Genomic DNA, 14,788 nt, shown 5'->3' on the forward strand with positions numbered 1-14,788 from the left:
TCTGTGTATGGCATTTGGATATATATATATTTTTTTTCACTAAATCTTCTTTATCTTTTACCTTGTCTTAACCATAGATAACCTTCATGCCCATTCTTCCATGGGTGAGGAAAACAATTTTGCTCACCAGGAACAGCTCCACGTTATTGTCATCATTTTTGACTACTTACCAAGTGACATAGTTTGTTCATTTTACCTTTTGCAACTCAGTTAGAAACCTAGTGGCATAGATAGAGACACAATACTACTGTTTTACAAGACATCTATTGTATCTACTTTTTTTTTCAGATAAATACCCAGTAACTGCTGATTTGGCAGGAGGATTGGTAAGGGTACTACTATTCACAGTGTTTGTTTTTTTTTTTTTTTTTTCCTTCTTCTTTAATCTACAGAATAAAGTATTTTATGTACATTGGAACCAGTTAATGCCCTTTAGACAAATTTGTAAGTTGTTTCATAAAGCAGGAAAGACATTGCAGGGAAATATGTGCCAAAAAGCACAGTCAAAAGGCTTCATAAGTTTTATATGTCACTACAAGTCAATGCTGGAGATCATTTCTAAAACGATCAATGCTCAGAAGAGGAATGCTCTCATCTGGAGAAAATACTGCCCATTCCCCCTTTTAGAATTTGTTGAGTCCTCTATCAAAAGTCCTGGCTCTTCATATATACTTTAAACTATAAATAAACACTGCATAGTTCAATGTTCTTGATTTTCTTTTTTGTTTGTTTTGATTTGAAAAATTATTGCAGTTAATTCCTGTTTGGAGTTCAGTAAGGAGCAAACAGCACGGGAGTATGGGTGGTCCGTATAGGCCCTGGAGCTGGTCGTAGGAGTGCTGGAGGAAGTGCTGAAGTCTGGAAAAGGGTAGCGGCTGGGGCTGTTCGAAGACTGAAGGGGGAATTCACAGCCACAGCAGCAGCTGCTGCTGCAGCTGCTAGCGGATTTGGTAAGATTCGTGGAGCTATCGGCTTTGAAGGTTCCTTTGAAAATACTAATTTTACCTGTGGGGAAAAGAGAAAACAAACAAACAGAGAGACATAATTTGTTCGTGTTAGCTACATGACAGGAAGCTTGACATAAGATTATAAGTGGAAAATCAACTAAGAGAGGCCTTGTACTGGTTACTGACTCTGCAAGCTGCAGGGTTGTGACAGGAGACTTGATCTCACACATTGAACAAGAGTGAGCAGGATTTGGTAGAAAACAAAGACTTTCAATGTTCTCGTGGCTGTGGACTCACCTCCTCATCACCGAGACTTATAATTTAATATGAGATGAGAAATCAAAGCAAACCTAAGGGGGCTGGGCAATCTGCACCTAAGTAAACCTACACGTACATTGTAAGAATTAAATAAGAAAGAATTAGCCATTAATTAAGAGATCTCCATCTGGACAGCTTTATGATAGAGACCAGATCAGAATGAAAACATCTTATTCACTGGTGTGACTAAGAATGTACTTTTATTTTCATCATTAGGATGCAAGTTCTACTTAAAAACAAGATCCACAGCTATCTCCTCTCTATTAACTGCAGCTACTGATAACAAGTACATAAACAAAGTCTATCTTTCACCAGTTATGAAAATCTCCTAAATGTGTTTCATGTGATAAAATAGGTGATTAATTCTACGGGTATATTTCCTATGTCATACATCATCTTGCTGTGTCTTCAGAAGACTGTCTTCTGAAGAAAATGTTGGAAGACCTTTTTCACTAAGATACTGTTTGTTATTATAAAGACTGTGAAAAAGGCACAGATTTTAAAAAAATATATTGTCATGAAAAACTCTTGCCTGTATCACTTAGCATGGTGCCAAAAGATATTTTTGTTACTGCCGCTGAGGCTTTTGGTTTAAATAGTTTTAAATCACAAGTCTTGCACAATAACAAATGCAGTTTAGAAAACTCTGCATTTAGAGTTTGCAAAAAGAAAATAAATAAGCTCAAGCTTTGTCCAAACTAATTGAAAATACTCAACAGACCTTCATTATTATTTGAATATTTGAGAATTTACATTTGGTATGCATAAAAGCGAACATCAGAGTAGTCTAGTCTATATAGATTTCTGGAGGTTTTGATGGGATTTTAAGGTTTTAATGAGAAGCCAGGAGCCTGAATACCTTGTTCTGGTTTTACAACTCTGAGATAAGGGTAGTGACTTCACCTACCAGCAAAGAAAACTTCCCATCAACTATGATTGACTCTGGATGGGTGTGTGTCCTGGAATGACCTGAGGTCCTTTGCATAGCATATATACCTGAATATATGGTATTTAATATACGAATATATGTACTATGCTCTGGTACATCTCAGTCTAAGTACAGACATTTTTCACTCATAAGGAAACATAATTTCTCATCCTTGAATTGAAAGGGATTTTCAAATAATTAACTTGCCCTATATCAGTCTGATACTTTCCACTCAATAGTACTGTGGTGAGTGAATAGTCAGAAAGAAATCATCTGACATGCACCAAAAGTGAATTTCATCATTCATAAAGTTATCACTGTATTCCTTAAAAATAAATAAATAAATAAATAAATAAATAAATAGGCTCTTTACTAGCCAGATGGATGCAGGATTTTGACTTTTCCTAATATCCATTGTCAACTGCGGTGGTCTCAATGTCCTTTAAAGCTCTGAGAGGGATACTCAGAGGGGACCATACTCAGTAATTCTCTTAATAGAGGATAAAATAGGCAATAGACACTATGATCAGATAAAGATGATCTTATCATCTCCTTGATCAGTGTTACATTCACTGATCCAAGCTGTCTGCTTCCCTTGCTGAACATTTGACTTTTTCTTCCTCCCTTACTATTTATTTAGTAAATATTTTTTCAGCCTTATTTAGAACAGCTAAGAAAAATACTTTCAAAATAAATAAATAAATGAATAAATAAAAATCCTGAGTACGAAATACAAATAAAACCAACCCAAAACAACAGAACATGTTTTTCATAAAAGCTATCTCATTGCAGAAAGTTTGGGCTATGAAATGCCCGATAACTTCTTTCTGGTGTAGCATTTTCAACTAAGTGTCAATGGTACAAGATTTCTTGAATTGTAAAAGAGTACTGTGGGAATTCATAAAACGTCTTTCTCTGAAGCAGTATAAATGATATTGAAAATATGGCATTGGAGAGCTATCGGTTTAGAAAACCTATGAGAATGTAATATGTCCTTTTCATAACTTCCATGGGGGGGTTTGGGGGGGTGGAAGATGATGCTCATGTATTTGTTGTCATGAAGATCAAAGATCTTAGGTGACAATATTAAAAGGCTAGGTCATTCTTAGAGGAATCAGGAACTTCTAATGAAGTTAGACTTTCAGCTAATTTATCAACATCGTTGTGATTTCAAGATAGCTGCAATAACAGTAACATTTTTTATATGGAGTATGATGCACATTCATTTTCAAATCTATCTACAAGTACTAATTAACACACAGGTCAACATTAAGAGTTCAGTAGGCATTATGCATGTCATTTCCAGTGAAATAAACTAAGGGACTGTGAATGACTTGAAAAATTATTGGAGAGTAAAGAAAGTTAAAGTCTAGAGCACATCATAAACATTAGCACGTCTTTGGCTTGTTGCTATGCCATTCTGCATTTCAAGTGACAATTTTTTTTTCTATTCAAAAAGACTAAATGCAGCCTCTGTTCTACTATAGCTGTCTGTTGGTTTATTGCTAACTCATTCTCTCTGCTTTAAATTCGCTTTGACTCACCTCTGTTCTGACTTGTGTATGGTGAGCACTTGGGAGTGAGGAAGAAAGAAAAGGACATATTGCCTTGATTTGTCTATGCACCATTTGAATAGCCTTGATCCTTGGCTGGAGTTCTTAAAAATCACCACTACATAAATTGTTAAATAGACAACTGTGTACAAAAACAGTAACATAATAGTTATTTTTACCCCCTGGGAAACAATGAATTTCCTCAAGGAATAATAATCTTGACAGAGAAGCTTTAGTGATTCTGTATACTACTTCCCTAAATATACATTTTCTATTCTTTCAGTGTATTTTATATGTAGCGAAGACCTTGGTCTCCCAGGTGGATTACTGAACAACCCTATGGGGCTATTTCCGTACTAGTGGATCTACCAGAATAGTGCAGTGCATTATGTTGCAATATCTAGGAAAGCTCCTACACAACTGAATAGTGCATGAATGTACTACAAAAAAAAAAAAAAAAAAAAAAAGGCCTGCCCCAACGAGGACAAATTTTATATTGTCAAGAAAAGAGCTTAAGTTCAACTAGCAGAGAACTTGGATCTCACAGAAGAAAGCTCTAAATTTTGTTTGCATTAGAAAAAATGGACAATGAATAGGGGCCTAATCTGTATGAGGCCAATGAATCAACACCCTCGGCCTGCCAAAACCATCTATAAACCCTTACAAAACACCATGTCACATAAAACAATCACACAGTTTATCTGATGTAGATAAATGTCAGATGCTTCACTATCCCACCCACAATATAAACTGTTTCTTGACTAATGGCAGGATCCTGTTTTTTTTTTTATTAAAGAGTAAACGTGTTTTTCAGCTTTTGAAACTAGCAAGAACTCCACTTCACAAAGTTTGCCCTGTCAGTTGGAAATGTGACCAGAGCCATCCTGAAACTGAGCAGAATGAAATGAGAGATGATTTTTTTTTATTGTTATTGTTTCAATTGTTATTTGAATAATTTTCTAAATGAGGAATGAATAAAGGTTTTATGTTTTATAGAACTTTATGTAGTTATTTCACCACTATTGTCTTCAGTGAAAACTGGAAAAATCCTGTTTGATGTTTGCATGTTTCTCTCCTCTTTTGCTCTCTAATGACCTTTGAAACTAGCTTCGTTCCTAAGGTTATTTAGAGGAGCCACAAAAACAAGGACTCATGGGTCCACACCCTTCAAAGGATATAAAAAGTCTCCTGTGGGCTTCCATGAACTTATTTAGGCACTCGCATACTCCCATTGCTTACACTATCCTCTTATTTTAAAGATTCTTCCATTCTCATTTTCTAAATACCCTACTCAGCATGATTCTCTGAATCAAACAGTGATTGGCTTACCCCTAGAGGATGCGTTCCCTTCTGGAGTTTGTTGTACGGGCTGTATTTAGGTTTAGGCGGCTTCCCAGCAGCTCTGTCTTTGTGCCTTCTACTGCTTATGTGCTGTTAAAATACATTGGAAAAAAAGAAAATAAAAGAAAAAGTGATACTTCCTTAATTTCAAGTCCTGCTTTCCATAAGTGTGCTCTAATACTGAAGGCTGCTGCTCTCCACAACAGCATTATTTGACTAATTCAATAATGAATGAGAATAGGGCTTATTCCAGTTTGAGTGATTCCTTTGTGCACCACACACCGGGACTGTGATTTTCAGCAGTGCTCAGTTCAACTTTGCTTCCACTGTAGTCAATGAATTTCTCACCTTTGTTAACTTCAACAAGACCTGAATTAGGTCAAAGCTAGAATCCTTTGAAAAATTCCCCTCCCTGTCTTTATAAAGCACCCATCAAATTCAATCCACTGCTGATACAAAGTTTTGGAAGAATATTAGATAGTACATCACTCACTATTCAAAAAAAGGAAAAAAAAAAAAAAAAAAAAAGGTCACAAAAGGGTTTAAATCCCTAAGAAGCCTAGAGATCCTTTTAAGATTTCAGCTGAAAGATCGCTACATATCAAACTAAATGACAGAGAAGTAAAATCACAAAGCCCATTATCTTCTTCATAAAATCTATTAGATTTTACAAGAATCCTTCTACACAGACTTTATTGCGGTATTAGATGTAAGGGACCTTTTTTAGAACTGTATTTTTACTTTGATTTTCATTCTCGAGAGAGTTCTCACAAAGGAGACAAAGAACTGGACTTTTTCCTGAAAGCAAAAGACGAGTATTGCTATTGTCCATTACAGAATTTATCTTCATTCTTGTAAAGTTCCTTAACAAGAATTTAATTCAAAAGGCATATGGTATTAAACTAAGTGTTTTTCAGTGCAAAGGCTTTGTTCATCTGATGAATGACCAAACATAACTTAGTGTAATTGCAATTTAGAGGTCATGCTTCTTGGTTACAGAGTAACGCTGATAAAAAGAAATAATCAAATCCTCTCCATCCCATAATTTTAAGCAGGTTGTTCAATATTCTGTGAAAATACTGGCTACAACCACCTCCACATCTTTGTCAAGGCAAATATCATGCAGTACAGTAAATGTCAGGGTTTATTAGCTCATGACAACTATAGTAGTCTAAAGACAGTTGTAACGTTGCAGCTTACAGCTTCTGTAACGCTTTAAATAAAAACACTCTTCAATATATATACATATAAACAAGCTTTTGAGAAAATACATTCTGTACAGGAGAAAATCATATCGAAAACTAAACATACAGCATAAAAGACAAAAACAATGGAAAAAATCTATAAGCTCCATTTTGATGTGAACTATTAGATTGATACATACTGATTGTGTTGGTATTTTATCACCATGAAAACAAAGAATAACCAAGGATCACACTCTGCAAGCTAGCTGAGTACCTGTTTCAGTTGTGTCTCAGAGTTTACGTGCACATCACATATTTCACAGTGAAATGTTTTGTTCTGAAGGCCTGTGTTTCCTTTATTCACAGGTCCTTTGCCTTTTACGCCTGCCCGGGGAAAGGCTTTTATGGTTCCACTTCCATTCCGAGCTTCCAGCATAGTTTTGTGCTTAGTCCCTGGAGACATTAGAAATGGGAAACAGAAAGAACTTTCGTAATTTGGTTGCATTCATTGTTTTATTTTCTTTCTAAAAGAAAATCATATGAACCTCAGCTTGGTGCCATGTGCTATCCTTGGAATATGTCTGTGTTTGTCTGTATCATATTAATACTAATGTAATGGTATTTCACATCTGATATTTAATTATTAAGTTATGGGTCTGTAGGTAATTCACTAGAACAAAGCAGCCACACCAATAAGTAGTGGCACAATCAGGTATCCTGATGTGAAGTTAAATGAGTGTGACTTTTCTCATTAACTCCTGCTGCTAATAAGACCTGAATTGCAGTTGCAAAGGAAGAGTAATTTAGCTATTAAAGGTGTAGTTGCCTTTGATTTGTAGTCCTTCTGAACTGATTGATAAACAGTATGCATTAGGTAGCTTACACTTAAATATGTAATTAACTAATTAGTTCTCAAACCACAAAGGGGCAGATGTTGCTAGCAGCAACCTGGACAGAAACCAAAACATGTGAGAAACATGCATGACAAAAAAATGTACTTGCATTGGTAATTAAAATAAAGGTTGGATAGAAAGCAATTGTGTCTACTGCTGTACCTTTATTCAGACCAAACAATTTCTTACACTGTTGACTTCCAGGCAGGTAGTCTGTGAAGATAATGGACTACTGCCATGTACAGATTTAGTGTTCCAGTGATAATCACTATATGCATCCCGTTATACACTTTTCTAAGCATGCATGTGTGCAGCTACACACACAGTTTATCAGCATAGAAAGCAGAAACTTGGAGGTTTGTATCTGAGTATTCACAGTAATGTTTTGGCTCATATCTAGATCACAAAAATGTTTAGGGTCTAAGCTTCATAGGTAATTAAATAGGTTAAATATGTGCAGCTTTATGAAGTTGAATTGTCACCAGTTGAAGATCTGGCATACAGCAAACACAGTAGTCGAAACTGACTAGGCTTTGTTTCTCATGAATACCAACAAATTATTATTTCCTTTTTAGTTTAAACAGATTCTATAGCCTTGTCAAACTTTTTTTTTTTTTTTTTTTTTTTTTAAGACCATTTATCATTTCACTTCAGGTATACTAGCACTGTCTCTATTTTTCAATCCTGAGGGTCTCTTTCTACTTCTTAACTCTGGTTACCCTGCTGTCAGGTAACCACTGACATCCAAAATCAGGAATTTTTCTATAGGACTGTTATAGGTGGTCACTGCCTCCATGTTATATTCCAAGATCTTTTAACGCTGCTTATCACAAAGGCAATCAATAAGACATTTAAAATAGTGACTGTGGATGATGGTTGTCTACTTCTGGAACCTACTGATGTTACTAGCTCTAATAACAAAAAAAAAAGGTTTAAAAATTAAGAAAGACAGAGGTAAGCAATTACCCATTCACCTCTCATGCACCAGTCACTATCATTTGATGAAAACAAAGGAAAACCATAAATTTTACCAAGTTAATAACAGACAAAATGGGCCTAAAAATTCTAACTCTCATCATTGAACTCTGACTGACACTCACTCTTTCAGCCTTAATTTGTTAGATTTCAAACAAAACTAATGGTATTCATTCTCAGTTTGCTAGCTGGCACAAACAAAAGTATGCAAACTCTGAACACCAAAGGTAATGAAGCATGAGCTGTCATTTAGCTCTATAAGGTCTGGAAGCTGCAAAAGCTAAAATGTAAGAAAATGGGTAACTTGCGTGCAATAAATTTTCTTTCTTCCCCCTTTTTGAAAGCCTCTTTGCCTGTCATTTTTGTTCTTTATTAGTTAATGAATTCCATGTAATTGCCAGCTTTCTGCCACCTCTTTGTCCCCTGCTGCAAGAGATCTAATCTATTCAGGAGAAGATAATTGCAGAGCTCTTGAGACAGAAGAAAAAAAAAAAAAAAGAAAAGGGAAGAAAGCAAGCATTGCTCCATCTCACCACTGTTGTGCGCCTCCAGCTGTGAGGCAGAGTTGACAGCGACTTTGCATAGTGAACAGTACAGCAGTCTTTTTGCTTTTTCTTCCTCAGTCTCAACGGAAGGACATGTGGTGCTGCTAGTGGCTGTCGTGGGGATTTTCTCCACTTTAGAGGTGATCTCAGTTGTCATAACACTGCTCTTCCGGATTTCCAAGGTTGTCGTCGTTGATATTGCTGGTGTCCCTGTGGTAACGTCTGTGGGCAAAGGGATGAGATGGAAGGAAACAAAACAGAAGTTTGTGACCTTTGGTGTTTGCTTGCTGGTATCCTAACACTGTAACTGTACAGAGAGCCAGACCATGCTGGTGACAGTTTGACTAATGGTAATGAACTAAATCTGACCTTATTCTTTGCATTTTGTATGGTTACTCCCATGTATCGAAATGCCATGTACTGTCTCCTCCATTCTGCTAACACCCAGTATATACAAAATTCATAAACTGAAAAGACAGGTCATTAAGACTGTACTGTACGACTGAAGGATAATTCACTAAAAGTGGTTGCGTAAATTACCAGAACAATAGGTAGTTAAAATTTATATGCAGCACTTCAGAAACATAAACTGTCACAGTGCTGCACAATACTTAAACTGATTGAGTAGCTGAGCTAAATTTTTAACATTCTGTACTAATAAAACTAGAATTAAAGTAACTGTATTAGTGTTATCTGATAAAATAATAATAAAAAAAATGATACTTCACTTGATGTCAGCCAAAACTATTATTAAATTAACAAAAGTAATTATTAATACACCATTTATCCATGCATTATTACTATCCAATATTACATACTAGTAATATATACTAATAACAGTAATTAAAAATACAACATTCTGATACCTACACAAACACTAAAAAGACTTTCATTTTGTCATTAATATGTTTGGAAAAATTGTAAGCACGTTACATATCTGAATCTTTTTGGAAACCTAGTTCTTACATCTAAGAACGCATGCTTTTTCTGTAGTTTTCAAATTCAGAAGAGAGAAAACACACAATGATATTATTGTTTGAATAACATATAAACGACATTTTTATAAAAGTCCTAAATATCCATGTTCAATATTGTTAGTTAACCCAGCAATCTCTTCAAGTTTCCAGATGAGTCTGATTTCCGACAAATAAGTACCGAGGGTCTACATCCCTGCCAAGGATCCAAGTCCTGAATGCACCAAGGAGCTGACAGCCTAAACCCCTACAGAGTTCTCATAGACATCTTGCCATCTCATTTTGGAGCCCAAGTGCCCTCAACTTAAACCTCTCCCTCTGAAAAAGAGAATATCCTCATTCAGTCCCCTCCACTGATGCTCATGCATTTCCATGTCATAAAGGGAGAGAAAAGGCATGGCAGTATTAGGCAAAATAGCTATTAGAATAGGCAAACTAACTATTCTATGGATTATAGATCTTAGTATGTATTGTGATGCAGGAGGGACACTCTAACTGAGGTATGTTAATACTGTTCAACAATTTCATTAATGAAGGACACACCTATTAATTTAGCAGACAGTAACAAACTCAGAGGAAGGGCAAACACACTGGGAGACATGATTCAAAACAATTTTAATGCATTGGAGTCTAGAAAACAAGATGCTTTCCAGTAAAGACAATTGCAGGAATCCACACTTGGTAGGATTAATGTAACCTATTAAAGCAGGATGAAGAACGTTAGCCCCAGTACTAGTGTTTTTTTTGTTTGTTTGTTTGTTTTTTCCTCCCAATAAAAGCTTTCAGTAGTGGATAACAAGATGAACACAGATCACTTATACCATGGTGTTATGAAAAAGGTTCCTGCCATATTGAAAGTGTGAAGTGAAAGACTTATGAAGTACTTTTTTCTCCTCTAATCAGCACTGGTGGCCCTGTATCCAGTCTGGGGACAGTGAACACCACATTAACAATGACATGCTTTGTTGTTAATTCAGCAGCAATACAAATGCAGACTAACAGGAGAGAGCTTGTGAGGGAGGAAGCCAAAACAAATTAGAAGTTTAGAAAACATGACCTATGAATCTGAAAAGTGAAGGGTAAACACTGACAACATTTTCCAGATCTGCAGAAGGTAGCTAAAAATAAGAGAATATACTCTTCTCCCTGATCCCTGCTAATAGGACAAGGACTATTGGATTACAGCAAGAGAGACTTAGATTAGATACCAGGAAATTCTTTCTAATATTAAAGCTCTAAACCTTAGAATAACCTACCTACAGAGATCCTGAAATATTGCCTATTGAAGGACTTAGAACTGGTTGAAGAAATATCTATAGGAACAACCCAGGTCTGACCCCCTTTCAGCTAGCAGGTTACCTCTGAGGAATCTAGCCTTGTCAATTTCTATAATTTATTTAGTAATGTTTCTATATATTCTCTCAAAGGGTTTGATAAATTATTATTTATAAAACCAAAAAAGATGAGTTTGTGATATGAATAGTCTACATACTGCCGGGCATTAAAATGTATAGCAAAAGGTCCAACTCAAAGTTTAATAAAAGTACTTTTTTTTTCCTGAGTTGGAGTCTGGAAGTGATAATATTCTGAATGTACTGAGGATATCAAATAGTGCTGCAGAAGAAATGGTGTTATCTTGCTGAACATTCTGTTATTTTTTTTTTTACTGATTAACAACAATGTTTCAAAAGAAAAACGATATTTTGAAATATTAAGCCTTTTGTTGGAAAAATGATGAGTAAATGAAGCCTTTGTAGGTCTGTCCACAAAATTACTCATTTAACTAGTCACTCCTAGTCACTCCTTCACCATTCCAGAAAATCTGTGCTGACATTGGCTTTCCTTGAGCTGAAAGGTACTGCAAGTATACCAAAAGCTCACACCCAGTGGTACATAACACTGCTTTTAAAATTACAGTTTCTCCTGGGACTACTATACAGTAGCAGGTCTAGCCAATGTACTTTCCTGGTGAAAAGGAAGGCAGTGGACAGACAGCGGGAGGGAGAGAAAAAGAACAGAGAAAGAAGGCATTAATATTCACTAGGAATTGGTGTCAAAGTTGGTGCTCATTTTAATCTTGCAGGAAATTAGATACGTATATCAATCACCATTACCAGCTTTGTGGTGCAAGGGTCAGTATGCCTTAAGAAAAGTATGGACCATTATTTCTTTATATTACATAGGAAAACCCAAGGCAATGGACAAAATATAAAATAAATATATATATACATTAAAAAGCTTAAGTAAATGCAGATTTTATTCTGCTTCAAATATGTGACCCTCGATATGTATGTTGACCTTTTATTTAACCACCTAGTTATCTTAAAGTGAAAAGAAAATACAATCAATTATCATAGTCCTTTTGAAGGTATTTTGATATGTATATGTGGAAGCAGCATTGTATATAAAAATTAAAATAAAAATTGTAAATATCATTCCAAAATACCAATATTCAGAGCATATATCCTGCTCATATACCTTCCAAAATATCACCTATTTAATACATATTTCATTAATGCAAACACATTAATGATATCAAAACACATACAAGAAAATCATCCAAGTTCACCATGTGAAAGCCATGACACATTTAAAGATGCAAAGCTGCTCCTCTTCATACAATCTTTACAATTATCTGCAGGAATTATGGGGGAAACATTCTAAGAGCTGTCAAGTAGGCTTGCAAAGAAGGAATTAAAATCCTTTTCTTACCAGAACTTCTAATCTAACCAGCCTGTGCATCTTTGAATGTATTACAGTGTTGCAAATACAGCATACAGCATTAAAGGTATAAAGGATTAAGGGAAAAAAAAAAAAAAAAAGACAAAAAGCAGTAGGAAGACATTTGAACAGATGCCTTGAAGACTGAATCAGCGTTTCTTAGCATTATATTATGACAGTGCTTTAAGAACTATTTCAATAATAAATGATCTAAAATTGAGCTGGAAATTCAGTCACAGTCAAATGGAAGATTTGTTTCTGGTGACGCAGGCTTGCAGCACTGTGCTATTTTCATACCAGTGGCCTGCAGCAAATATTCATTATTGCAACTGTCACTGCTTGGCTTTGGCATAGAAGCAGATTGCTAATACTGTATGGAACTGGACTCCAGCAGCAAAAAAAGGGAACACTTCAGGATTCAAAACAAATCCATTTATGTTCCTGGTCTTAATATAGCAATGGAATAAACATTATTATTATTATTATTATTATTAATAATAATAATAATAATAAAGTCATTAAAAACTAATCTTGCTCACTGGCAAAATCAAAGATTTATTTTAACAAGAAGGCAAAACCAGAATAAAAGCATTCAGTGAGAATTGACTCCTTTGGGTAGTACAGATACCATAGTTCAAGTGGAAAACTGCAAGTGTATGACTAAGGTCCTTCTATGTAAGCAGGATTAATTTTATATCCCAGCTACAAGACTCATGAATTTTCTTTAGACTGAAGAAACAGAAAATTACAGTCAACTCATGTTTTTCTTCTATGTGAAAGTATCACTCATCAGTTCCTGCTACTAAGCATAAGAATTTCTTATCCTAAAACTATAAATAGACCTACAGAGAGAAAAGTGCTCCGGCTTCAAACAAATCACAACTATTTATGAGCTTATTTTTTCTTCCACAATCTCAAGTGGCATGCATTTAAAAATATGCCTGATTTAGCGCATACTCATGCATTCTGGTCTCATTTAAATTCAGCTTTGTCTTTGACATAAGAGCATTGAGCATTTGGTCCTTAATGCTGTCCAGGAAGGAAAACAAAACTAATTAAAAAAAAAAAAAAAAAAAGGAAAGAAAGAAAACCAGAAAGCATGTTCTTTCTTATGCCACACAGAACTTGATATGAAGTATTTCACTATACTATAAGAGCTCTCACTATTGCAGAAACTTTGTCAGCTGGTTTGCTGTAGCAAACCTGCATCAGGTAACAGACTGCTCCAGTATGGGTGGCACATTCAAAACAGACTCAACGTAGTAGTTTCCTGCCTTCTAGGAACTGGATCCCTGGTTTCGCCTGTCTGTTTAAAATCCCATGCTCTGTGTCCTCTCTGGTAATTATATTAGAAGATAAGATAACATTTCTTTTGAATCTTTAAATATAACAGAGGAGCGTATTATAAACAAAGTACCATCTCAAAAATAACTGCGATCAACTTTATTTTGTGCTTGGCTGACTTTCTGTACTCTTGTGTCTAAACATAAGCATGTGTGTGAGCACATTGGTTGGATCTGGCACTTAAATAAAACACTTTGGGGAACTTTGACTTGAATGTATCAGCTCCTCCTCCTTTTTATGTGGATAATACAACTGTGCATATTTTGTGGTTTGGATTGATATTTGTCCCATTACTATATATTGTACAGATTTTTTTCAGTATCATATTATTAAAATTCCATTTGTTATATTTAATTTTACATTCAAAACCTGGATTCAATGTAGTTTTATAGATCTGTCCCACCCAACATGGATATCGTTCACTTAGAGAGTCAGATGTATATTTTTAGAACTTAGAAGGATTCACATAATTTCTCTGTAAGAAAAAAAAAAAATTTACAAATGCACGGCTTAGAGACTTAAATACCCTAAATCACAAGGCTTACTTTTTTTTTTTTTTTAAAAAAAAGATCTAACTACCTGAAATCTGAATGACAGTTGTCTACTTCAATACCTCGACCTCCTTCAATGAAACAACGCTAAATATCAGAATTCATGATATTTGACTGATTTTTACAGGACAGATATTAATCAGTGTACCACAATGGACAAGTTGAGGGCTCTGAAATAATAAACAAACCTGTGTATGACCAAACAGGAATACAATGTGGAAATTTTTGATGAGGTGCCTCTTCCAACCTTGTTTTTTAAACACCAGGTAACCACCTGCTTTCTTTTTCTATTCTTTTCACTGCCCTGGATTGTTAGTCACTGTCTTGCTCACATTCCTTGTTATTTTGCTTTGTCTAGGTCTCCATCATGACTGCTTTTGATATCTAGAAAGTGAGAGGCTTAGTGTTTCTAATGTATTGCCCAAACATTTCCTAAAACATACAGAACAAGCACTACCGAGAAAGAGAAGGACTGCAAAATTTTCCCAGGATCAGTATGAAAACCAAATACTGG

The 14,788-nt window shown here is 35.3% G+C and overlaps 1 protein-coding gene across 5 annotated transcripts in view; it reads right to left on the reverse strand.

Annotated features, from left to right (window-relative positions):
• Nucleotides 1-202: 202 nt before the first annotated feature.
• Nucleotides 203-14,788, reverse strand: part of ZNF385D (zinc finger protein 385D) — a 438,227-nt gene continuing 423,641 nt past the window's right edge. For all 5 annotated transcript variants that reach the window (XM_040547926.1, XM_040547929.1, XM_040547928.1 and 2 more), the window contains 4 exons: nt 8,673-8,906; nt 6,546-6,724; nt 5,076-5,177; nt 203-1,005 (listed from right to left, as the gene is read on the reverse strand). In XM_040547926.1, the coding sequence (XP_040403860.1) occupies nt 772-1,005; nt 5,076-5,177; nt 6,546-6,724; nt 8,673-8,906 (749 nt within the window). In that variant the 3' untranslated portion in view covers nt 203-771. The remainder of the gene's footprint in view (nt 1,006-5,075; nt 5,178-6,545; nt 6,725-8,672; nt 8,907-14,788) is intronic.

The sequence above is a fragment of the Cygnus olor genome, chromosome 2 (assembly GCF_009769625.2).
Source record: "Cygnus olor isolate bCygOlo1 chromosome 2, bCygOlo1.pri.v2, whole genome shotgun sequence".
Taxonomy (NCBI): Eukaryota; Metazoa; Chordata; class Aves; order Anseriformes; family Anatidae; genus Cygnus; species Cygnus olor.